The 25965-nt window shown below is 43.7% G+C and overlaps 1 protein-coding gene across 1 annotated transcript in view; it reads right to left on the reverse strand.

Annotated features, from left to right (window-relative positions):
- Window positions 1–25705, reverse strand: part of LOC115471369 (protein CBFA2T3-like) — a 92633-nt gene extending 66928 nt beyond the window's left edge. The window contains exon 1 of the mRNA XM_030205067.1: window positions 25606–25705. Within this exon, the coding sequence (XP_030060927.1) occupies window positions 25606–25705 (100 nt within the window). The remainder of the gene's footprint in view (window positions 1–25605) is intronic.
- Window positions 25706–25965: the final 260 nt, after the last annotated feature.

Consider the following 25965-nt stretch of genomic DNA (forward strand, 5'->3'; position numbering starts at 1 on the left):
CAAGGTGAGAGGTAATGAGAGCATGGACGAGAGTACGGGTGGTGTGCTCAGAGAGGAAAGGGCGAATTTTGCTGATGTTAAAGAAAAAGAAGCGACAGGTCTTGGCTATCTGTTGGATATGCGCAGAGAAGGAGAGGGAGGAGTCGAAGATGACTCCGAGGTTGCGGGCAGATGAAACGGGGAGGATGAGGGTGCCATCAACTGAGATAGAGAGTGGAGGACGAGGAGAAGTGGGTTTTGGTGGAAAGACAATAAGCTTGGTCTTGGACATGTTCAGTTTCAGGTGGCGGTTGGACATCCAGGCAGCAATGTCGGATAAGCAGGCCGATACCTTGGCCTGGGTCTCCGCGGTGATGTCTGGTGTGGAGAGATATAGCTGGGTGTCATCAGCATAAAGATGATACTGGAAACCATGAGATGAGATCAGTGAGCCCAGGGAAGAGGTGTAGATTGAAAAAAGAAGGGGTCCAAGGACAGATCCCTGGGGGACTCCAACAGAGAGCGGGATGGGGGTGGAGGAAGATCCATGAGAGTGTACTCTGAAGGAACCTATCAGCCTATCTGAAATATGAGTGCCTTAGCTTGCATTTGGAAAAGTCAGCAGTCCAATGTAGATCTGCAATGTTGCAGGACTGTCCCATCGCACATGTAAGTATTTATTTATATTTATTTATGATTACATTTGTACTCCGCGCTTTCCCACTCAGAGCAGGTTCAATGCGGCTTACATAGTAACAGGGATTACGGAGTATTGATGAAGAAAAATAAGTTAAGTATATCAGAATAATAAAAGAAATAAGTTGGTAGAGAAGGGCAAGGGTAAAGGGAGTAGGAGAGGTATGAACAAGGGTAGGTGAGCATTGAAGGAGGGGTAGAGGAGGCGGAACGGGGATGGGACATGGGATAAGCATAGAGAAATTTGTATTATATATATTTGTGCAAGCATGCAAATTCGAATCTCTAGTCTGAAAAACAAACATGTTAAACCGAAAAGGAGACATGTATAGCAAACACCGCAAACGTTTACATACTTATCACATCTAAATTGCACAAAATTAGCTATATCTATATATAATCTATAGGATTTTGGAAAGCTGCAGAATCTGAAACGATAGCCTAAAGCTAGATCAAAAGTGGAAGTTGCATTGAGTTAACTTATCTTTGTGAGTTAACACTTCAAACTCGCTGCTTTATTTTCAGTCTTCTCACCCATATCCCAGCTACATTGCGCAAAGGAGGAACCTTCATCCTACGAATGGAAGCGAGATCAGCTTAGAAGTCTGATGTTAGGCTTCTGAGCTTGCATCCCAGCGCGTGAAAACTGATTTGAGAAGCAGAGACGTGAAAGAACCGTGTAACTATTATATGTGGGGAGTATTTTATAAGGCATGTAAGTGAAAAGACCAAATAGGCTCTCAGAACCAGCTCCTATAGCATGCAAATGCCTATGCACAAATGTACTTCCACTCCAGATAAGGTGTAAATGTGAGTATTTGCTGTGTGTGTGTACCTGGCGTTTTATGAAATATTCATGTACATCGCAGTTCTGCCGCAGCTTCACCCAAACTACACCCCAGGGAACACCTACATGCAAAATAGGCATACTCTTTTTTTTCAGACAGGCAGTCTCTCAATCTTATAAAACCCTTTTTTTGTGTTGGAAACAAGTTTTACACAGAGATAGTACTTTATTAGATTACTAGGGCATGCGTATGCATTTAAAATGATAGAGGAAATGGTGTTTTTTTTGTTTTTACAATATCGTTGCTCTTGCTTAACAATGCATCTTATTACCCAGTAGTGTGTGCTATTGCATAATAGTGCATCTTATTGCTCAGTAGAGTGCACTATTCCTTGATATTGTATCTTTATTACTCCATAGAGTACTATTGCTTAACACTGCACCTTATTACTCAGTAGAGTGCACTATTGCTTAACAATGCATCTCATTACCCAGTAGTGTATACTATTTCTTAATAGTGCATCTTATTATCCAGTAGTGTGTACTATTGCTTTCCTTGATAATACATCTTATTACTCAGAAGAGTGCACTATTCCTTGATAGTGCATCTTATTACTCAGTGAGTATACTATTCTTTGATGGTGTATCTTATTACTCAATACAATGCGTCTTATTACTCCATAGAGTGCACTATTGCTTAACAATGCATCTTATTACCCAGTAGTGTGTGCTATTGTGTAATAGTGCATCTTATTGCTCAGTAGAGTGCACTATTCCTTGATAGTGCATCTTATTACTCCATAGAGTGCACTATTGCTTAACAATGCATCTTATTACCCAGTAGTGTAACACCATCTCTCCTACTATCACCCCCTCCATCTGCCATATCCTCAACCTCTCTCTCTCCACTGCAACTGTCCCCGACACCTTCAAGCATGCTGTAGTCACGCCACTCCTCAAAAAACCATCACTAGACCCTACCTGTCCCTCCAACTACCGCCCCATCTCCCTCCTACCCTTCCTCTCCAAGACACTTGAGCGCGCAGTCCACAGCCACTGCCTTGATTTTCTCTCCTCTCATGCCATCCTTGATCCGCTTCAATCCGGTTTTCGCCCTCTTTACTCGACAGAAACAGCACTCTCTAAAGTCTGTAATGACCTGTTCCTTGCCAAATCCAGAGGCCACTACTCCATCCTCATCCTCCTGGATCTATCCGCCGCTTTTGACACTGTCAATCATGACTTACTTCTTGCCACACTGTCCTCATTTGGGTTCCAGGGCTCTGTCCTCTCCTGGTTCTCCTCCTATCTCTCCCACCGCACCTTCAAAGTTCACTCTCATGGATCTTCCTCCACCCCCATCCCCTTATCTGTTGGTGTTCCCCAGGGATCGGTCCTTGGACCCCTTCTCTTCTCAATCTACACCTCTTCCCTGGGCTCCCTGATCTCATCTCATGGTTTCCAGTATCATCTCTATGCTGATGACACCCAACTGTATCTCTCCACACCAGACATCACCGCGGAGACCCAGGCAAAGGTATCGGCCTGCTTATCCGACATTGCTGCCTGGATGTCCAACCGCCACCTGAAACTGAACATGTCCAAGACCGAGCTTATCGTCTTTCCACCAAAACCCACTTCTCCTCTTCCTCCACTTTCTATCTCAGTTGATAACACCCTCATCCTCCCCGTCTCATCTGCCCGCAACCTCGGAGTCATCTTTGACTCCTCTCTCTCCTTCTCTGCGCATATCCAGCAGATAGCCAAGACCTGTCGCTTCTTCCTCTTTAACATCAGCAAAATTTGCCCTTTCCTCTCTGAACACACCACCCAAACTCTCGTCCACGCTCTCATTACCTCTCGCCTGGACTACTGCAACTTACTCCTCACCGGCCTCCCACTTAGCCATCTATCCCCCCTTCAATCTGTTCAGAACTCTGCAGCACGTCTCATATTCCGCCAAAACCGATATACTCATATCACCCCTCTCCTCAGGTCACTTCACTGGCTTCCGATCAGATACCGCATTCAATTCAAGCTTCTCCTTCTTACCTACAAATGCACTCAGTCTGCTGCCCCTCACTATCTTTCTACCCTCATCTCCCCTTACGTTCCCGCCCATAACCTCCGTTCACAGGATAAATCCCTCCTCTCAGTACCCTTCTCCACCACCGCCAACTCCAGGCTCCGCTCATTCTGCCTCGCCTCACCCTATGCTTGGAACAACCTTCCTGAACCCTTACGCCAAGCCCCCTCCCTGCCCATCTTCAAGTCTTTGCTTAAAGCCCACCTCTTCAATGCTGCGTTCGGCACCTAACCCTTACCGTTCAGTGAATCCAGACTGCCCCAATTTGACTGCCCCTATCGGACCGACCGTTCACTTGTCTATTAGATTGTAAGCTCTTTGAGCAGGGACTGTCTCTCTTTGTTAAATTGTACAGCGCTGCGTAACCCTAGTAGCGCTCTAGAAATGTTAAGTAGTAGTAGTAGTAGTAGTGTGTGCTATTGCGTAATAGTGCATCTTATTGCTCAGTAGAGTGCTGTATTGCTTAATAGTGCATCTTATCACACAGTAGAGTGCACTATTCCTTGATATTGTATCTTTATTGCTCCATAGAGTACTATTGCTTAACACTGCACCTTATTACTCAGTAGAGTGCACTATTGCTTAACAATGCATCTCATTACCCAGTAGTCTGTACTATTTCTTAATAGTGCATCTTATTATCCAGTAGTGTGTACTATTGCTTTCCTTGATAATACATCTTATTACTCAGAAGAGTGCACTATTCCTTGATAGTGCATCTTATTACTCAGTGAGTATACTATTCTTTGATGGTGTATCTTATTACTCAATACAGTGTACTATTGCTTAACAATGCATCTTATTACCCAGTAGAGTGTACTTCTGCTTAATAGTGCATCTTATTACCCAGTAGTGTGTGCTATTGCATAATAGTGCATCTTATTGCTCAGTAGAGTGCACTATTCCTTGATAGTGCATCTTATTACTCCATAGAGTGCACTATTGCTTAACAATGCATCTTATTACCCAGTAGTGTGTGCTATTGCGTAATAGTGCATCTTATTGCTCAGTAAAGTGCACTATTCCTTGATAGTGCATCTTATTACTCCATAGAGTGCACTATTGCTTAACAATGCATCTTATTACCCAGTAGTGTGTACTTCTGCTTAATAGTGCATCTTATTATCCAGTAGTGTGTACTATTGCTTTCCTTGATAATACATCTTATTACTCAGAAGAGTGCACTATCCCTTGATAGTGCATCTTATTACTCAGTGAGTATACTATTCTTTGATAGTGTATCTTATCACTCAATACAGTGTACTATTGCTTAACAATGCATCTTATTACCCAGTAGTGTGTACTTCTGCTTAATAGTGCATCTTAATACCCAGTAGTGTGTATTATTGCTTAATAGTGCATCTTATTGCTTAGTAGAGTACACTATTCTTTGATAGTGCATCTTATTACTCAATAGACTGCACTATTGCTTAACAATGCATCTTATTACCCAGTGGTGCAGTATTGCTTAATAGGATGGAGGATGAAGAAGGAGACACAGTGAAGAAAAGAACCTTTATTGTAGAAATTTGGATACAACGCTGCCCAACATGGCTGTGTTTTGTCTGACAGGGCTGCTTTAGGGGCAATATATATTAATAAACAAACAAAAACATTAGTTAGTAATGGAGACACACGCATTAATCATAAATCAAAATAAATCATAATACAAAGACTGACTGTTAAAAACCATAAATAACTGGTTAAATCACCAGATTGTTTTTACATACCCTTTAGTATATATTGGCCCTGAGGAAGCCCTGTCAGGTGACACACGGACATGTCAGGCAACGTTGTATCTGACTTTCTACAATAAAGGTTCTTTACTTTCTTCACTGTGTCTGCGGGGATGGGACGACTTCCCTATGAAGAAAGAATAAGGAGGCTAGGGCTTTTCAGCTTGGAGAAGAGACGGCTGAGGGGAGACATGATAGAGGTATATAAAATAATGAGTGGAGTGGAACAGGTGGATGTGAAGCGTCTGTTCACGCTTTCCAAAAATACTAGGACTAGGGGGCATGCGATGAAACTACAGTGTAGTAAATTTAAAACAAATCAGAAAAACTTTTTCTTCACCCAACGCATAATTAAACTCTGGAATTCGTTGCTGGAGAACGTAGTGAAGGCGGTTAGTTTGGCAGAGTTTAAAAAGGGGTTGGACGGTTTCCTATAGGTCAAGTCCATAGACCGCTACTAAATGGACTTGGGAAAAATCCACAATTTCGGGAATAACGTATAAAATGTTTGTACGTTTGGGTAGCTTGCCAGGTGCCCTTGACCTGGATTGGCTGCTGTCGGGAACAGGATGCTGGGCTCGATGGACCTTTGGTCTTTTCCCAGTGTGGCATGTTTCTTCATCTTTCATCCTATTGGAACTAGTGGACCGATGACCATCCTATTGCTTAATAGTGCATTGTAAGGGAGGTTATAGAACACTGTCCCTCACCATTAAGAATAGACCCTCAGATAGCCTGAGCCACCTTAAGAATACTAGTCCTGCCCTGGGAGGAAGTGAGCTGGGAAGGGTGGAGTCAAAATCAGGAAGTATAAAGGACAGGAACAGACTGAGGATAAGGAGGCCCAGGGAAGGAAGAATTGAAGCTCCAGTATATGCTACTACAACATACTTAATGATTGTGACCTGGCTGAGATAAGCCACTTTTGTTTCCAGTTTGAGACTTGTAAACCTTTGCTCTGAGGTCTGGCTGGAGCCAGAACCTAAAAGTCAGAGAAGAACCGAGAAGGACTTACCGGCTGTATTTGGGACGTGGTAGCCCCACCAGCCACAGACTGTGTTCTGGACCTGCCAGCCAGACTGTTCTTCTTGAACTACAGAGGCAGTGTTCCTGGCCCTGTGATGTAACAGGCCTCAGGATTCAATTAAATAAACACTTGTTTTCATTTATATCCTTTTTTCCAGCTGTGTTATTTCAGAGACTCACCCTCAGCCCTAGCTTGGAGTATCCCATGCATTTTATTACTCAGTAGAATGCACTATTCCTTAATAGTACATCTTATTAATCAATAGAATGCACTATTACTTAACAGTGAGTCTTAGTTCTCAGTAGAGTGCAGTATTGTATAACAATGCATTTTATTACTCAGTAGTGTGCACTATTGATTAACAGTGCATCTTAGTACTCAATAGGGTACACTATTGATTAACAGTGCATCTTATTACTCAGTAGAGTACACTATTGTTAACACGGCAACTTATTACTCATTAGGGTGTACTATTGATTAACAGTGCATCTTATTACTCAGTAGAGTACACTATTGTTAACACGGCAACTTATTACTCATTAGGGTGTACTATTGATTAACAGTGCATCTTACTACTCAATAGAATGCACTATTACTTAACAGTGAGTCTTAGTTCTCAGTAGAGTGCAGTATTGTATAACAGTGCATCTTAGTACTCAGTAGAGTACACTATTGATTAACAGTGCATCTTATTACTCAGTAGGGTACACTATTGATTAACAGTGCATCTTATTACTCAGTAGAGTACACTATTGTTAACACGGCAACTTATTACTCATTAGGGTGTACTATTGATTAACAGTGCATCTTATTACTCAGTAGAGTACACTATTGTTAACACGGCAACTTATTACTCATTAGGGTGTACTATTGATTAACAGTGCATCTTACTACTCAATAGAATGCACTATTACTTAACAGTGAGTCTTAGTTCTCAGTAGAGTGCAGTATTGTATAACAATGCATTTTATTACTCAGTAGTGTGCACTATTGATTAAGAGTGCATCTTATTACTCAATAGGGTACACTATTGATTAAAAGCGAATTTTATTACTCAGTAAGGTGCACTATTTATGAATATTGCCTCTGAAAAATGCCCCAAACAAAATGAAAAATCCCATGAATGCATAGGAAACTAGATAAAATGAAAACATTTGGCCTATTCAACCTTAAAAATGATTCCAATAATGTGCAAGTGTGTATCCTTGTGTGGATGTTTCTAAGTATGTCTGTACCTCCCATATCTCTGAATTGCTGCTTAGGAGGTCCTGGGATAGTCCATATTTTCATGGTTATAAATGCTCATTTCACCCCTGGTTATTAGCTCATCTGGAACGGGGGTCCTTTCTTCCTCCACTGTGCTTTTACATAAGGAATACCATGGAGGGGTGAGATCAGTGACCCCTGCAGCCCAGCGTTCTGCCTCCAACAGCAGGCTACTCCACGACTCTTGGAAATACCCGGTAGATCTCGGCAGAAAAGTCTATTCCGTGTTCTTCATTCCCAGAAGTAAGAGGTGGAAATATTCAAGTCTGTCTGGCTAATGTTTGCTAGTGGCCTTGTCCTCCAGAAACTTCTCCAAACCTCCTTTTTTAACTGAGTTGTACTATCAGCCTTGGCCACTAGTTTCACAGTTTAACTGCGCATTGACCTCCGAGATAAGACCGCCCTGCTCTGCTAAATTATACCCCAGGGAAGATCTATGCAACAGAGGTTTTGCAAAAAAAGCATGTACTATTACTGGCATGGGTACGTGTATGTGAACACACATAAGTACCGCCATACTGGGAAAAGACCAAGGGTCCATCAAGCGGCCAATCCAGGCTTCAAGAACCTGGCAACCCCCCCCCCCCCCCCCCACACACACACAAAAAAAATATCCTATATAATAAAACTCACCCTCAACGTTCTGAGGACACTGGCATCACTGTCAGGTCCTCCGGGCACTTCCTTCCGCTTCGAAGCCTTCGTGGTGGTGAAGCCACCAAAATCACTGTGTTGGGGCCCCGCCCTCGCGTCAAACGTTATGACGTTGAGGGCGGAGCAATGGCGTCAGTGGCTTCACAACCAATGAAACAGCAGAATGAAGGTGGCGTGCCGAGGTCCGCAACAATGGCAGTCAGTGCCTTCAGAACACCGAATCGGTGAGTAGGGAGGGGGGGAGGTTCGGAAGGAAACCATGCTAGCGCCCGTTTCATTTGCGCAAGAAACGGGCATGTTTTACTAGTATATTTAATAATGTTCAATGGACTTTTCCTTCAGGAATCTGTCCAAACCCCACTTAAACTCCGTAAGGCCAGCTGCTGTCACTACATTCTCCAGCAACGAGTTCCAGAGTCCAACTACACGCTGAGTAAAGAAAAACTTTCTCCTATTTGTTTTAAATCTACCATATTCTAGCTTCATCTTGTGTCCCCTGGTTTTGTTGTTGTTTGAAAGTGTAAACAAACGCTTCGCATCCGTCCGCTCTACTCCGCTCATTATCTTGTAGGCTTCTATCATATTACCCCTCAGCCGCCTTTTCTCCAAGCTGAAGAGCCCTAACCTTCTCAGCCTTTCCTCATAGGGAAGTCGTTCCATCCCTTTTATCATTTTCGTCGCCTTTCTCTGCACCTTCTCCAATTCCTTTATATCTTTTTTGAGATGCGGCGACCAGAATTGGACACAATATTCAAGGTGCGGTCGCACCATGGAGCGATACAATGGCATTATAACATCCTCGTGTTTGTTTTCCATCCCTTTCCTAATACTCAACATTCTGTTCGCTTTCTTAGCCTTAGCCTGTAAAAGAGCAATATTGAAATAAAAACGTGCCCACCTCCCTCCAGGTGAATAAAATTAGACACTGATGGATCTTTTAACTTCTGTGCCTTTAGTTTTGCTTTGACTACAGCTGCTGCCAAGGGCAACCTCCCAGTTTGCCTGATGCTGTACTTTGCCTGTCTAGATCCTTTCTGAAGGGGGGAAGGAGTTGCCTATAAATTGAAATATAAAGGAACTGAGGAAGAAAAGTAGCGGAAATGTAAATAGACTTTAGTGCAGAGGGAAAGTTCAACGGAAGACCTTGAAGATGTCAGCTTCCAAAAAGAAGCTATTTACTTATTTCTCAAATTTCTAAACCACCTTTTACCAAAGGCTACAAGGCTGTTTACTATGAATCAATGGTTTCTTTCAGATTAGAAACAGAGTTTATTTAAAATCACAGAAGTAGCAGAAAAAAAGGAACATCAGTTCTTTCACTAAAGGGGTTGCAAAGATAAATCCATACCCCATCGGAATCTAGAGTGAGGATAACTCCTTCCTCTTGAAGGTAGAAGTGGCCCCAGTGCTGGTCTGGAAATAACAACAATTAAAGAGACCAGTAAGTGCTCACCAGCAGTCAGACAGCTCAGATGAGAAGACTGAAACAGTGCCAGGTCAGGGACTGTCCACCAACAGAAAACGAATGAATAATATCAATGTCTCTGGTAACATCAAATATATAACGCTCAAACCAGGACTAAGAGCCACCAAGTATTATACAAAATTGTTGTCACAGGATTCACAAATATAATTTTCAAATATATTTTTTTGAAGTAGAGTACCCTCAGATATTCTTCCACTGTTACTGCAGACAATGAAGCTGCTACATGGTGGTATAGCACTTCTTTCATTGGGTTACTCTACAATTGTAAAGGGAAACTTTTAAAAAAAAATCTTTTCTTTTGCTTCCCAACACCATAGTGCTATAAAACTCACACCAATTAAAAATAATATATATATATGGTGAAAAACTGTGCACTTATCTCACCTCGCCTCACACTACTAAATTCTCATTGTTCCTGATACGCCTTCCTCTGGAACCGCCCAACTCCGCGGGTTTCAGTCGCTTTCCTCAGGGACAAGGGTTAAGGCCAAGGAATCCTCTTTCTCCTTTCACAACCAACATTTGTGAGACTTACTTCCGTAAAATAAAACATGGTGTTGGGAAGCAAAAGAAAAGATTTTTTTTTAAAAGTTTCCCTTTACAATTGTAGAGTAACCCAATGAAAGAAGTGCTATACCACCATGTAGCAGCTTCATTGTCTGCAGTAACAGTGGAAGAATATCTGAGGGTACTCTACTTCAAAAAAATATATTTGAAAATTATATTGGTGAATCCTGTGACAACAATTTTGTATAATACTTGGTGGCTCTTAGTCCTGGTTTGTGTGTTATATAGGTCAGGGACTGTAGCATGGGGGCTCGGCACCTCTCAACATTCTGGGAACATTCCCTTGTGGAAAGCCATTTCTTTACGGGTCTGGGGTCAATCTGAGGACTCAGGGACATGATTGTTGGTCTTTCCTTCAACATAATACCAGCACAAAGCTGAAAAAAGGGTGACCAAAGTGATTTCTATGTGTAAAATATTTTTATTTATTTAATTTATTTATTGCATTTGTATCCCACATTTTCCCGCCTATTTGCAGGCTCAGTGTGGCTTACATAGTAACCGTGATGGCGATCGCCAGTTCCGGTATAGCAGATACAGAGTGACAATGTAGAAGGTTCGTGTAGGATGAACACATCAGGGAATAAGGAGGAAGGGTTGAGTTGTGATCAATTCGAGTCTTAGTTTCGTTGTGTTGTGGGATCGAGGCATTTAAGTTGGGTCATCAGGGTATGCCTTTTTGAATAAGTAAGTTTTTAGTGATTTCCGAAAGTTTGATAGGTCGTGCGTTGTTTTCAAGGTGTTTGGTAGTGCGTTCCGTAGTTGCGTGTTTATAAAGGAGAAGCTGGATGCGTAGGTTGATTTGTATTTAATTCTTTTGCAGCTTGGGTGGTGTAGGTTTAGGTGTGTGCGTGTTGATCTTGTGGTGGTTCTGGCTGGAAGGTCATTGAGGTCTGTCATGTATCCCAGGGTCTTACCATAGATGATTTTATGCACTAGAGTACAGATATGCACTAATCATTCTGGAACAACAATACACAACAGAACCTCTAACTGTAGTGTATCTTTTCTTTTAAGAAATGAACTAAGACATATCTTCTCAAGAAATATTTTTACTGCTGTATTTGCCTATTGCTCATGTTTGATCTATTCTTATGATAGAGGTATATAAAATAATGAGTGGAGTGGAACAGGTGGATGTGAAGCGTCTGTTCACGCTTTCCAAAAATACTAGGACTAGGGGGCATGCGATGAAACTACAGTGTAGTAAATTTAAAACAAATCGGAGAAAATTTTTCTTCACCCAACGTGTAATTAAACTCTGGAATTCGTTGCCGGAGAAAGTGGTGAAGGCGGTTAGCTTAGCAGAGTTTAAAAAGGGGTTGGACGGTTTCCTAAAGGACAAGTCCATAAACCGCTACTAAACGGACTTGGAAAACTCCAAAATTCCAGGAATAACATGTATAGAATGTTTGTACGTTTGGGAAGCTTGCCAGGTGCCCTTGGCCTGGATTGGCCGCTGTCGTGGACAGGATGCTGGGCTCAATGGACCTTTGGTCTTTTCCCAGTATGGCATTACTTATGTACTTATGTACTTACTGTACACCGCCTTGAGTGAATTCCTTCAAAACGGCGGTAAATAAATCCTAATCAATAAAACGAAAACAAATGACTATTCCACATGCACTAATGGTTATCTTGCCAACCACTGTAAAACATATGAATCAATGTAATCTCTAACAACTGTTAAATGTAAGCCACATTGAACTGAAACTTGTTTTTGGATAATTGTGGGATAAAAGTATGAATGAATGAATGAATAAATAAATTACGGAGATGGAAAGACTCTTATGAGGAAAGGCTAAAGAGTTTAGGATTCTTCAGCTTGGAGAGGAGACGGAGAAGGGAGGATATGATTGAGGTATTTAAAATCCTGAGTGGAGTGGAACAGGTAAATATGAATCAATTGTTTACACTATCGAAAAGTAGAAAGACTAGGGGACATGCCATGACATTGCATGGTGCTATATTTAAAACAAATATTTATTTATTTATAGTACATTTATACCCCACATTTTCCCACAAAAGCGGGCACAATGCGGCTTACAAAATGTACATAAAGTTACATATCAAAGAGGGTAGTGACTGAATAACTGTTTGAAACAGGTTCAGTCAAGAGGAAGAAGGTGTGGACTGAGTGATGTAGTTGGGATAAGCCTTCTCAAACAAAAATGTTTTTAAGGATTTCTTGAAAATTTGATGGTCGGCAATCTCTTGGTAGACTGTTCCAAGACTTTGGGCTGACATAGGAGAAGGATGAGGAAAAGAGCAATTTATATCGAACAGGTTTATAGCTTGGGTAGTGTAAGTTGTGAGTCTCTGAAATAACACAGCTGGAAATAGGAGACAATATTTCTTCACTCAGCGTATAGTTGACCTCTGGAACTCGCTGCCGGAGGAAGTGGTACCGGCAGTTAGCATATCTGGGTTTACAAAAGTTTGGCCAAGTTCCTGGAAGAAAAGTCCTCAAAATATTATTATGATAGAATAGGGGAAAGTCACTGCTTATCCTGAGGTCATTAGCACGGAATCTTTTCACTTTTGGGGAGTTTGCCAGGAACCTGCGAACTGAACTGGCCACAGTTGGAAACAGGATACTGGGATAGATGGATCCATGGTCTGACCCAGTATAGCAATTCTTAGGTTCTTGTGTCTATGACTCAAGGGTAGGACTGCCATTCTTCAACAGAGCAGGTCCATGGTTTGAGCTAACTCTTGACCCTGGAGCACTGCAGAAGAGATGAAAGATGCAGGTTTTAGAAGTGTGCTCAGAAGAAAAGAAAGGAAACTGGTGATGTTGCAGAGAAAGAAGTGACACGTTTTAATTGTGTTTTGAATGAATGCAGAGAAGGAGCTATCAAACATGACCTCCAAAGTTTCAGGCTGGGGGAATTGGGATAGTTCTATTTACTGAAGTAGAAAAAAAGGGAACGAGAAAAGGGATTTGGGAGGAAACATGAGATTTTCTGTCTGGTTTGCATTAAGCTCATGATGCCTGTGGAGCTTTCTCCAGGTAGTAACGTTTGATAGGTTGAAATTTGTGGTGTAGAAAGATAGATCTAGGAGTCATCAACATAAAGATGGAACTGGAAGCTATGGGAGCTGAACAGAGCATCAAGGGAATGAGTGTAGACAGGGAAGAGAAATGGGACCCACAAAGGACTCATGATAGAGAGATTACAATGGAAGAGAAAATTCCGGAGCTCTATCACATCACCTATGTGTGACATTTCGTCCTTTAGATTGTAAGCTCCTTGGAGCAGGGACTGTCCTTCTTTGTTAAACTGTACAGCGCTGCGTAATCCTAGTAGCGCTTTATAAATGTTAAGTAGTAGTAGTAGTAGTAAGGTGCCTAATTGTAACCTATTTAATAAAGAAACAGTCATATGGAGGGGCATTTTCAATATGTCATCTAAGTCCAACTTTGGACGTTTTGCAAAAGCGGCTATTTGCTAGATGCTTTTATGCTCTGTGCGTTCATCTTTTTGAACCATTTTTGAAAAAAAAAATGTCCAAGTGAAAATCTCACAAAATCAAGCCATTGGGATGTAGGAAGAGCCAGCATTCTTAGTAGACTGGCCACACAGGGGGCACTGCAGTGGACTTCAAATAAATGCTACCAGGTACACATCTCACCGTTGCTCCCTTATCTTGTCTGCTGAGCCCCCCAAAACCCACTACCCCCAACTGTACACCACTACAATAGCCCTTATGGGTGAAGGGGTACAGTGGGTTTCTGGAGAGCTTTGGAGGGCTCACAGTTTCCACCACAAGAAAAGCAGGTAGGAGTAGGTATAGGCCTGGGTCCACCTGTCTACAGTGCACCTCACCCACCACTAGACTATTCCAGGGACCAGAGTATAACATCTGAGGCTGGCAAGTAATATTTTAAATCACATTTTTGGGGGGGTGGGACGGGATCAGTGACCACTGGGGGAGTAAGGGTAGGTCATCCCTGATTCTCTTCAGTGGCCATCTGGTCATTTAGGGCACCTTTTTTTGCACCTTGTTATAAAAACAGGTCTAGCTAAAGACATCTTAGTTTTAGTCTTGGATGTTTTTGTTCTGTTCCATTATGGCTGAAAAATGTTCAGGTGTTAGGAACGCCCAGAACCCACCCTTAACACACCCCTGACTTGCCCCCTTGTGACTTCTGTCGGACTTCATAGAAAAACATCTAAAAATTGGTTTCAAAAAATAGCAGTTTGGATGTTCTTGTGAGAAAAACCTTATGCCTGGAAGAGACTTCCTGAGCCTGTTCGTCTAGCTCCATCTCTATCTGTTTTCAAATCTATGCGAAAAACCCACCTTTTCACCACTGCTTTTGACTCCTAGCCACTACTCAATTTGCCCTCCCCTTGTTCCTTCTCACCCAGTACTTCCCTTGTTCTTAATTGCTTTGTCTGTCTGTCTTATTTTTAGATTGTAAGCTCTTTTGAGCAGGGACTGTCTCTATGTTGGATGTTCAGTGCTGCGTGCGTCTGGCAGCACTATACAAATGTTAATAATAATAATAAAAACGTGCAAATGCAGATTTAAGCCACTTTTGGGGCATTTTTTCTCTTTTGAAAATGAGCCCCACGGGCTCCTATTGTTACTCTATTTTATACAGACACAGGGGCTCCTATGTGCGTTTAGGGAGTCCTAGGGATAACCATCAGGTATGATGGTCAGATTGCAGCTGTGGATATTTACACCTGCTCAGAGAAGGCAAAATTGTTATCACATAACGTGAGCATATGCGGGCGAGCTTTTTGAAAGTCTGCAGTCAAGCTGTGCCCCAGAACCTGCTGACATATAGGCTACACAAATATTCGTGTCACATAGAATTTTACACCTGTATCTCCTGGCCTTTTTTTATGGACTCCCTTTTATTCACTTAAAAAGCCTTTCCACACAAAACATCCTCCTTAACATTATCTCCTAAAAGAACAACGGGAGAGGGAGGGAAAAAAAAATCCCCAAATCTACAGTGAGGTGAGAGTGTTAAGTAGGCGATGGTGATCAACTGATGGTCAAGGAGGGTGAGGATGACTAACAAGAGGTTACTGGAGGCTTTGCAAAGGCTGATTGTGGAAATTAGGAGCGGTGTGGATTAGGAGTGGGCTTGACATGCAGGAAATCCAAAAAGCAGTGATGTAAAGGACTTGCCCGTGTGTTCTGGAGGGAAGAGGGAATCTTGAACCTTCAACCCAAGAGAAAACAAGAAGAAAGGGTTGGCCTGTAGAATAGCACAGAGGAGTATTTTAAAACCACCTGCAAACTTCAGTCAAATGGAAGAGAGAACCAAGCCCTCTTTTCTGCACAATTTTCCAGGGTGTAATGCACTATAAGAGAATGGAGACAGTCTGACTCGAGCATCCCAGAAGTCAGTGGCAATATCCTTCATGCAGCATGACAGGGACACTGCAGGCAGAATATCTCTAGATATTTAGCTCAAATTCTGCAGAAAGAAACCGTGGGACACCTGCAAAGCAGACGGACATCCCAACTTATGCTTCCGGCTTCTCCTACATAAGCGCAAAACTATGGAACAACCTCCCAAAGGCTGTGAAAACAATACACGACCACCTGAACTTCAGGAAATCACTAAAAACCAACCTCTTCAAAACGGCCTACCCAAACGACCCCACGTAAACCTCCCATCCAGCAACACAACATAATCGTACTGCACAACACGCAATCTTCATCCATTCCGACCCTCCAATTGTAACTTATACGATCACTTTACAACCTTGTATCTGTTATCAACCGACTGGGCAAGCGCCTTTGACGGTACTATGTAAGCCACAATGAACCTGCAAATAGGTGGGAAAATGTGGGGTACAAATGCAAGAAATAAATAAATAAATAAAATTTCAAGCTCAGCTGTAGTGAATTGGTCTAGAGCTAACACAACTTGAAAATGCATACAGCTGTGTGAGTGTGATGCTCTCTGAGGCAGTGCCTGCCAGCCCCACTCCTGATCTTCTCTAGGCATTCAGTCAGAAGGCTCAGCTGAAAATTCAACTCCTACCCACAGACAAGAGGCCCCACTATGTCCTGATATATTTGGTCAGTGGCCCAATGGTCTTGAAACACCTTCCCCCTGCTCTTCCTCCTTCTCTTTAGTCCCCAGCTCCCTCGGCTCAGTAGAGTTTCTCAGGGAGGCCCAGCTAAAGATGAAGAAAGAACATAGGTTCTTTCAGGTCCTTCTCAGAGAAATGGAGGCAAAGGAATGAAAGTCCTCACAGGGTCTCCTCAGAGGAATGGAGGTTCTCACACAGCCTCCTCAAAGGAATGGAGGTCCTCACTTGGTGTCCTCCAAGGAATGAAGGTCCTAACACAGCCTCCTGTGAGGAATGGAAGGCCTTACAAAGGAATGGAGATCCTCACACAGCCTCCTCAAAGGAATGGAGGTCCTCACATGGCGTCCTCCAAGGAATGAAGGTCTTAACACAACCTCCTGAGAGGAATGGAAGGCCTTACAAAGGAATGGAGATCCTCACACAACCTCTTCAGAGGAATGGAGGTCTTCACACAGCCTCCTCAAAGGAATGGAGGTCCTCACATGGCGTCCTCCAAGGAATGAAGGTCTTAACACAGCCTCCTGAGAGTAATGGAGGTCCTCGCACTGTCTCTGAGGAAAAGAATTTTTCACACATACTCCTCAAATGAATGGAGGTCCTCACACAGCCTCCTTAGAAGTAGATTACACTGGGTGTGGTCCTGTCACTCTATCGAACAGGAAGATAACTGTGCCTGGGCTGGCCTATCAGTGGAGATGATGGAAGATGGAGGGCAGCACTGAAGAGACCTTTAAATATGTCTGGGATCAATGTAAAGAGCAGAGATAAGTTCGGAAAGTGCGTGGGAAAGAGGGAACAGAAGGTAGATAGAGTAGGTATTAGTTTCAGTAGATGGTCAGACTCTCATCATTTACTATGGGGCCTTTTTACTAAGGCGCATAGGCGCCTGCATGCATCCATCATGCGTCAAATTGGCACTACTGCCTGGCTACCACGTTCCCCAGGCAGTAATTTCATTTTTGATGTGCGCCCAAAACATGCCATAGATATTTTGTCTATTTTCTACTGGCCGCTTACCGCATGGTTAGTGCGTGAGACCTTACCTAGTCAATGGGTGGCAGTAAGGTCTCAGCCAGAAAATTCACGCGTGCTGGTTTTAATTTTGCCGCACGTCCATTTTCCGGCACAAAAAAAGCGCCTTTTTTCTAGGCGCGCTCAGCAAATGGATCTGCGCGCATCCAAAACACGTGCCTACACCAGCGCAGGCCACGTTTAGGGATGCCTTAATAAAAGGACCCCTATGTTACTGTGGAATTTCAGTGTAAACATTGCGCTCCAGGTCAATAAGAAACACTCAATCTTGCTCCTAATTACAAACATTCTGGGAGGTTCTAAATGTGTAAAATGTTGAAACTACATTTGAAGATCCAGGACTGACTAAGCTTGTGTTTATGAGCTGAAACTGAGGCTTGTCCAAGCTCAGATTCTGGCATTTTACTTTCCAGTCCCTTGTCTGCAGCTTACAGCAGCCTCTGCAATCTGCAATCAATGAGGGATCTGAGTCCCCAGTGACCTATTACAGCCCCGCATACCCTGGTTTAGGAGTGAGGTTCATTACTGTCACAGTATGATGAAAATTGACCCATTTGGAGACATTACCCCCCCCAAAAGAATGTCGGGTAAAGCTGAGAGAAGGAAAAACAGAAATCAGGAAGGAAAAGTGAGGGCAGAAGGAAAAATTTTATTTATTTTATTTTTTTGTACATTTATACCTCACGTTTTCTCCACAGATTTGCAGGCGCAAAGTGGCTTACAATGCACTGATAGGCTATTGCCAATCAGAGGTGACACAGTTACAATTAAATTACATTAAAATGGCCAAAAAACGAGGTGAGAAGACATTCATAAGGTATGCATAGGAAAGGAGGAAGACACACATAGAATTCAAAAACTGAAAGCCTGATATGTGGAGAATGAAAACAAAAATGCAAAAATTTTAAACAAATACCTCTATTCAATATTCATAGAAGAGAGACCTGGAGAGCAGCCATGGATAACTAGAAAAGGTACCAAAATGAAGTAGATACAGCACCATCCACAGAAGAGGTTGTTTATGAAGACTTACAGGGTTGAGAGTGGATAAAGCCACAGGACAGATGAGTTATATCCCAGGACACTATGAAAGCTCAGAGAAGTTCTGGGGGTCCCCTGAATGGCATGGGTAACAGATCCTTGGAGACAGAGAAGGTTCCACATGATTGGACAGGCAGCTATGGTGTCTCTCCAGAAGAGTTGGGGAAGCCTCACATCAGTGGTGGAAAAGTAACAGAGATTCGGCTGAGGGATAGAATAGTATATTTTTTATAGTCCAGTTGGATGCAAGACCCAAAGCTATATGGTTTTACCCGAGTCAAATCATGCCAAATAAATCTGATTGACTTCTTTGACTGGGTGCCCAGAGAACCGGATGGTATTCATCCTAGAGTACTGATAGAATTGAAAAATGAACTTGCAGACCTAAAACCTTTCTTCCCGAGGGAAATGTTCCGCAGCCCGGTACAATCAATGGTACTAAGTAACCTAGATTACTGCAATGCAATCTATGCCGGATGCAAAGAACAAATCATTAAGAAACTACAAACTGCCAGACTCATATTTGGAAAAACGAGATTTGAAAGTGCCAAACCCCTACGAGGAAAAACTGCATTGGCTCCCAATCAAAGAAAGAATTGCGTTCAAAATCTGCACCTTGGTCCATAAAATTATTCAGGGGGGAGGTCCCGGTACATGGCAGACCTCATAGACTTACCAACCAGAAACACAAAAAGGTCAACATGCACATACCTAAATCTCCACTACCCAAGCTGCAAAGGACTAAAATATAAATCAACCTACGCATCCAACTTCTTCTACATAAGCACGCAACTATGGAATGCACTACCAAACGTCATGAAGACAAGGCACGACCTAACAAACTTCCAGAAAACATTAAAGAGCAAATTGTTCAAAAGGCATATCAAAACGATCCAACCTAAACACCTGAACCCTGCAAGACAACGAAACTTATACCAGAACTGGACAAAACTTGACTCTTCCTCCTTGACTACCTAATTTACTTTGTCACTCTTGAACTCTAACGCAATACAACTCTGTATTTCTCATACTGGAATTGGCGATCGCCATCACAGTATTATGTAGCCACATTGAGCCTGCAAATAGGTGGGAAAATGTGGGATACAATTGCAATGGCCAATGTAATGCCAATTTTTAAAAAAGGTTCCAGAGGTGATCTGGGAAATTATAGACCGATGAGCTTGACGTCAATGCCGGGCAAAATGGTAGAGACTATTATAAAGAACAAAATTTCAGAGAATATACATAAACGTGGATTAATGAGACAAAGCCAACATGGATTTAGTGAAGGGAAATCTTGCCTCACCAATCTACTATATTTCTTTGAAGGGGTGAACAAACATGTGGATAAAGGGGAGCCGGTTGATATTGTGTATCTGGATTTTCAAAAGACATTTGATAAAGTACCTCATGAAAGACTCCAGAGGAAATTGGAGAGTCATGGGATAGGAGGTAGTGTTCTATTGTGGATTAAAAACTGGTTAAAGGATAGAAAACAGAGAGTAGGGTTAAATGGTCAGTATTCTCAATGGAGAGGGGTAGATAGTGGAATTCTTCAGGGGTCTGTGCTGGGACCACTGCTTTTTAACATATTTATAATTGACCAAGAGATGGGAGTAACTAGTGAGGTAATTAAATTTGCTGATTACACAAAGTTATTCAAAATTGTTAAATTACAAGAGGACCTTATGAAACTGGGAGACTGGGCATCCAAATGGCAGATGACATTTAATGTGAGCAAGTGCAAAGTGATGCATGTGGGAAACAGAAACCTGAACTATAGTTACGAGATGCAAGGTTCCACATTAGGAGTCATCGAACAGGAAAGGGATCTAGGCGTCATCGTTGATGATACGTTGAAACCCTCTGCTCAGTGTGCGGCGGCAGCTAAGAAGCAGATAGAAGTTAGGTATTATTAGGAAAGGAATGGAAAACAAAAATGAGGATGTTATAATGCCTTTGTATCGCTCCATTGTGCGACCACACCTCAAACATTGTGTGCAATTCTGGTCACCGCATCTCAAAAAATGAAGATGGGCCTTCTATAACGCCATCCTGCTTATAATCGAACGAGAAAAACGCCCAAGTTCCGACCTAAATCGGGAGATGGACGTTTATCTCACAAAAACGATAAAGCGGTATAATCGAAAGCCGAACTTGGACGTTTTCAACTGCACTCCGTCACGGATGCGGACAAAGTTGACGGGGGCGTGTCGGAGGCGTGGTGAAGGCGGAACTGGGGCGTGGTTATCACCCGAACAGAGATGGGCGCCTTTCGCCGATAATGGAAAATAAGTATGCGTTTGTAGGTAGAATTTAGGGCACTTTTCCTGGACCCTGTTTTTTCACGAATAAGGCCCCAAAAAGTGCCCTAAATGACCAGATTACCACCAGAGGGAGTCGGGGATGACCTCCCCTGACTCCCCCAGTGGTCACTAACCCCCTCCCACCACAAAAAAATTATGTTTCACAACTTTTTATTTTCACCCTCAAATGTCATACCCTCCTCCCAGGCAGCAGTATGCAGGTCCCTGGAGCAGTTGTTAGGGGGTGCAGTGGACGTCAGGCAGGTGGACCCAGGCCCATCCCCCCCTACCTGTTACAATTGTGCTGCTTAATGCTTAGTCGTCCAACCCCCCCAAACCCACTGTACCCACATGTAGGTGCCCCCCTTCACCCCTTAGGGCTATAGTAATGGTGTAGACTTGTGGGCAGTGGGTTTTGAGGGGGATTTGGGGGGCTCAACACACAAGGGAAGGGTACTATGCACCTGGGAGCTCTTTTACCTTTTTTTTTGTTTTTGTAAAAGTGCCCCCTAGGGTGCCCGGTTGGTGTTCTGGCATGTGAGGGGGAACCAGTGCACTACGAATCCTGGCCCCTCCCACGAACAAATGCCTTGGATTTATTCGTTTTTGAGCTGGGCGCTTTCATTTTCCATTATCACTGAAAAACAAAAACGCCCAGCTCACAAATTGTTGAATAAAACATGGACGTCTATTTTTTTCGAAAATACAGTTCGGTCCGCCCCTTCACGGACCCGTTCTCGGAGATAAACGCCCATGGAGATAGACGTTTTCGTTCAATTATGCCCCTCCCATGTCTCCCAAGGTAGTAGGGACCAGAGGGAGGAGGAGAAATTCTTTCAAAGCTGCAATCAACAAACACGACTCATGTCGAGCCCACTTGCTCTTAAATAAAGCACCCAATGTGAACTTTTTAGTCCGTTGGACGTGTTATTTCTGCGTCATCCTTGGTGTCACCCCTGCTGTGTTTGCCTATCATTAACTAAAAGCCATTTACCACTTTGCTACTCTTAAATATTTTTCTAGCAAAGGTAGCAGCCATTTCTTTTTGTGTGTCCTCTTCGTTTGTCTCCACAAATATGGTAACCTTAGTCAAAAACAACACCAGGAAATGTTTTTTTTTTTTCCACAGAAATGATAGTGGATGCCTGGATTGCTTTCCTGAAAAGGTTGGTGGGAGCAAAAATGGTGCTGGAATTGAGAGAGGAGTGGGCTACACACATTGGGATCCTAAGAGTCAAGATTCAGTAAATCAGGTATCGAGCACTTCAGCTAATTAATGACTTTTGCACTTCTAAGAAGTCATGGGGAAAGTAACCTGCACTGAGGGGCAGGTACAACCAGTACCTTCTTGGGCAGACTCAGTGGACCATGTTGGTCTCTCTGTGGCATCATTTACTATTTTATGTGCCCCACCGACAGTAATCTGGGACCCTGGCCAGTAAAGGTCAATGAGCCTCCTGGTCACTGCCCACCGTCCTCCCACCGCCGCTGCCCTCCACTGCTGCTGCCCCTGCACCATTGCGCTGCCTCTGTTGCCCCCAGCACCACCGTCCTCCCACATACTACAGCTTCTCTTACCGCCGCAGCTGCTGCCCTCCGTCCGCACACTACAGTCCCCTGAGCCTCAGTGGGCCCTTCTCGGTCCTACCTTGAAGGGCCCTGGTAGTCTAGTGTCTTCTTCAGGGTCGGGAAAGAACCCCACTCTTTCCTTCCCATTACTGTGCTATACTGCCCGGAGCCATCAAGTTTTTAAAGTGGGTCTTGACAGTCCCATGAGACTGCCACAAGGAGTCTTGGCAGCCATTTTTAAAGCACAGTGGCACCGGGCAGAATAGCAGCAGCGGACAGGAAAGAGTGTTGTTCTTTCCCGCCCCTGCAGAAGAGCACCACAGGGACCTTCAAGGTGGGACCAGGGAGGATCCACAGAGGCTTGGGGGTTGTAGTGTGCAGCGGTTTGGAGGGGAGAGGGAAGGGGAGAGCCTCTGGGCCTTTGGACACTGTTCGGTTGCCCGAATGATCGTCTGTCCCTGCCCCCCCCCCCCCCCCACCATACCAAAGATATGGAACAGCCCCTCAGTCTTTGCAGGCTGAGGGAGATGACATGCACAAGGGCTTTCCAAAGCGAGCCAAAAATGAAGTACAGTGTGTCTGAAAGAGGAAGTGAGTTTTGTAGCTGTACAATTATAAACAAGGGAGGTGAGTGACAACCCAGAGACAAACAACAGCTGAAGGCAGCCCAGATTAAAAGAGACCCGGCATGTGCAAGACAGCCACCGCCACATGGCTCCAGCTGGCACAGTACAGAACACACAATTCTATCGGCAGCAGATCTGTGGGTGTTGCATTCCCAACATTGAACAAACTGCTCCAGTGCGCCGGGGAGGGGTCGGTTGGGCTGAATTTAACATCCCCAATTGTTTTGAAAAGTTGGCTTCTTGTGACCTGTGTGTAATACAGAATCTGTAGGCTGTTCCTTGATCACAGGCAGAAAGGAAGGAATTTGGGAGACTTACTGCCTTCCGGGTCAGGAATTAGTAACTCAACAGTCCTTGTCCAGCCAGCTGTTATAAGATCCTCACAGCTTGCATAAGAAACTGGAGGCTTCATTCCCACATAAAATCATCCCAGGATACATCCCTTTGTCCAAAACTGTTTAACGTTAGTAATACCTGTACCTAGTATAGGTTCTGGGCTCCCTGTCACAGTCATGCCTGCACTTAGTACAGGTTCTGGGCTCCCATTCTTCCTGTCACAGTCATGCCTGTACTTAGTACAGGTTCTTGGCTCCCATTCTTCCCTTCCTGTCACAATCAAGCCTACACCTAGTACAGGTTCTGGGCTCCCATTCTTCCCTTCCTGTCACAGTCATGCCTGCACCTAGTACAGGTTCTGGGCTCCCATTCTTCCCTTCCTGTCACAGTCATGCCTGCACCTAGTACAGGTTCTGGGCTCCCATCCTTCTCTTCCTGTCACAGTGTCGCCTGCCTCTAGAGCAGGATCCAGGTTTCCAGCAGTTCCTTCCTGTCATTGTAATGCCTGCACCTAGTGCTGGGTCTGTACATGTTTATTTCCTTCCGACAACAGCAGGAAGAAATGTGGCAGCTGTTCCTCGACATGACTTAAACTCGGCAGGAATTTTGGCTTTGGATTTGTTTTGATAATTGTTCCCAGCCACTGGAGACTGTGTGTTTCTTTCCCAGCATCTGCTTTTCATTACCACAACCCAGAATGAACATGAACACAGACTGAAGGTTTGGTGCTCCCAGTTCAGCTCATATCTTTTCTCCGCTCACCACCATAGTCTCTTCGCCCAACTACTCATCAACACCTTCCATCATTCATCTCAACTCACCTGCAATGCTTTCTCCTTTTCATCGGAACTCAGTCTAAAGCCTTCACTCCCCCCCCCCCATTCACCCACAGCACATTCCCCTCTTCATGCCCAACTCAACATCCAACATTCACCCCATTTGTCTCCAGCACCTTCACCCTCCATAAAGGGAAATGGGACTTGATATACCGCCTTTCTGAGGTTTTTGCAACTACATTCAAAGCGGTTTACATATATTCAGGCACTTATTTTGTACCAGGGGCAATGGAGGGTTAAGTGACTTGCCCAGAGTCACAAGGAGCTGCAGTGGGAATTGAACTCAGTTCCCCAGGATCAATGTCCACTGTACTAACCACTAGGCTACTCCTCCACTAGCAACATTCCATGTAGAATCTCAAATAGTAGCAACCACTAGGCTACTCTTCCACTCCTTGGGATTCCGGAATCTTGCTATTCTTTGGGATTCTACATGGAATGTTGCTACTCTTTGAGATTGTGCCTGGAATCTTGTTAATGGGACTTGATATACTGCCTTTCTGAGGTTTTTGCAACTACATTCAAAGCGGTTTACATATATTCAGGTACTTATTTTGTACCAGGGGCAGTGGAGGGTTAAGTGACTTGCCCAGAGTCACAAGGAGCTGCAGTGGGAATCAAACTCAGTTCCCCAGGATCAAAGTCCACTGCACTAACCACTAGGCTACTCCATCACCTTCACTCAATCATCCCAACTCATCTGTAATGCCGTAGTAACATAGTAAATGACGGCAGATAAAGACCTGTACTGTCCATCCAGTCTGCCCAACAAGATAAACTCATTTTACATGGTATGTGTTACTTTATATGTATACCCGAGTTTGATTTGTCCTTGCCATTCTCAGGGACAGACCGTAGAAGTCTGCCCAGCCACTCTTCTTGTACTAAAAGTTCTGAAGCTAACGTTGAAGCCCCTTAAAATTTACATTCAAGCTCATTCATATCTATTCAGTCACGATCAGGCGTAGACCGTAGAAGTCTGCCATGACCAGTTTTGTTTCCCAATACTGGTGTTGCCACCCAATCTCCGCTAAGATTCTGTGGATCCATTCCTTATAAACAGGATTCCTTTATGTTTATCCCATGCATGTTTGAATTCCCTTACCGTTTTTCATCTTCACCACTTCCCGTGGGAGGGCATTCAATGTATCCACCAACCTCTCGTGAAAAAATACTTCCTGACCATTACTCCTGAGTCTGCCCCCTTCAACCTCAATTCATGTTCACCCTTCATCTGAACTCCAGACCAACATCCTTACTCTCTGTTCACCTCCCCCTTTATCTGAAAATCACAACACCTTCACCGTCTTATTTCCAGCACTATCACCTCCATTCACCCCAGCCACCTTCACCTCTTCACTCCCAACTGACATCTAACAGCTCCACCCAGTTCAGCTCCAGCACCTTCACCCCTTCATTCCAACTCACTTCCTTCTTCACCCAATCACTCCCAACATCTTTACCCTCACTCATTTCCAGCACCTTCACCTCTCCAATCACAACTCACCTCCAGTACCTTCACCCCATTCACTTCCAACACCCTCACCCTCATTTATCCCAACTCCTTCACTCCATTCCAAATCACCTCCAATACCTTCACTCCCCATTCACACCCACAGCACGTTCAGCCTTCATCCCAACTCACCTCCAACAATTTCACCCTCCACTCCCTATTAAACACGTCACTCCCTTCTCATTTCCATCTCTCACCCTCACCTCGCCCTCAACACCTTTACTCTTTCATCCCACCTCACTTCCAGGAACCCCATTCATTTTCTGGAAATATCTTAATCGAGGCTTCAGTTTTTTATTGTACCTTTCCCATGCTCTCTTTACAGTACCCTTTGAGGGGCATAATTGAACAAAA

Source organism: Microcaecilia unicolor, chromosome 5, assembly GCF_901765095.1.
Source record: "Microcaecilia unicolor chromosome 5, aMicUni1.1, whole genome shotgun sequence".
NCBI classification, from domain to species: domain Eukaryota; kingdom Metazoa; phylum Chordata; class Amphibia; order Gymnophiona; family Siphonopidae; genus Microcaecilia; species Microcaecilia unicolor.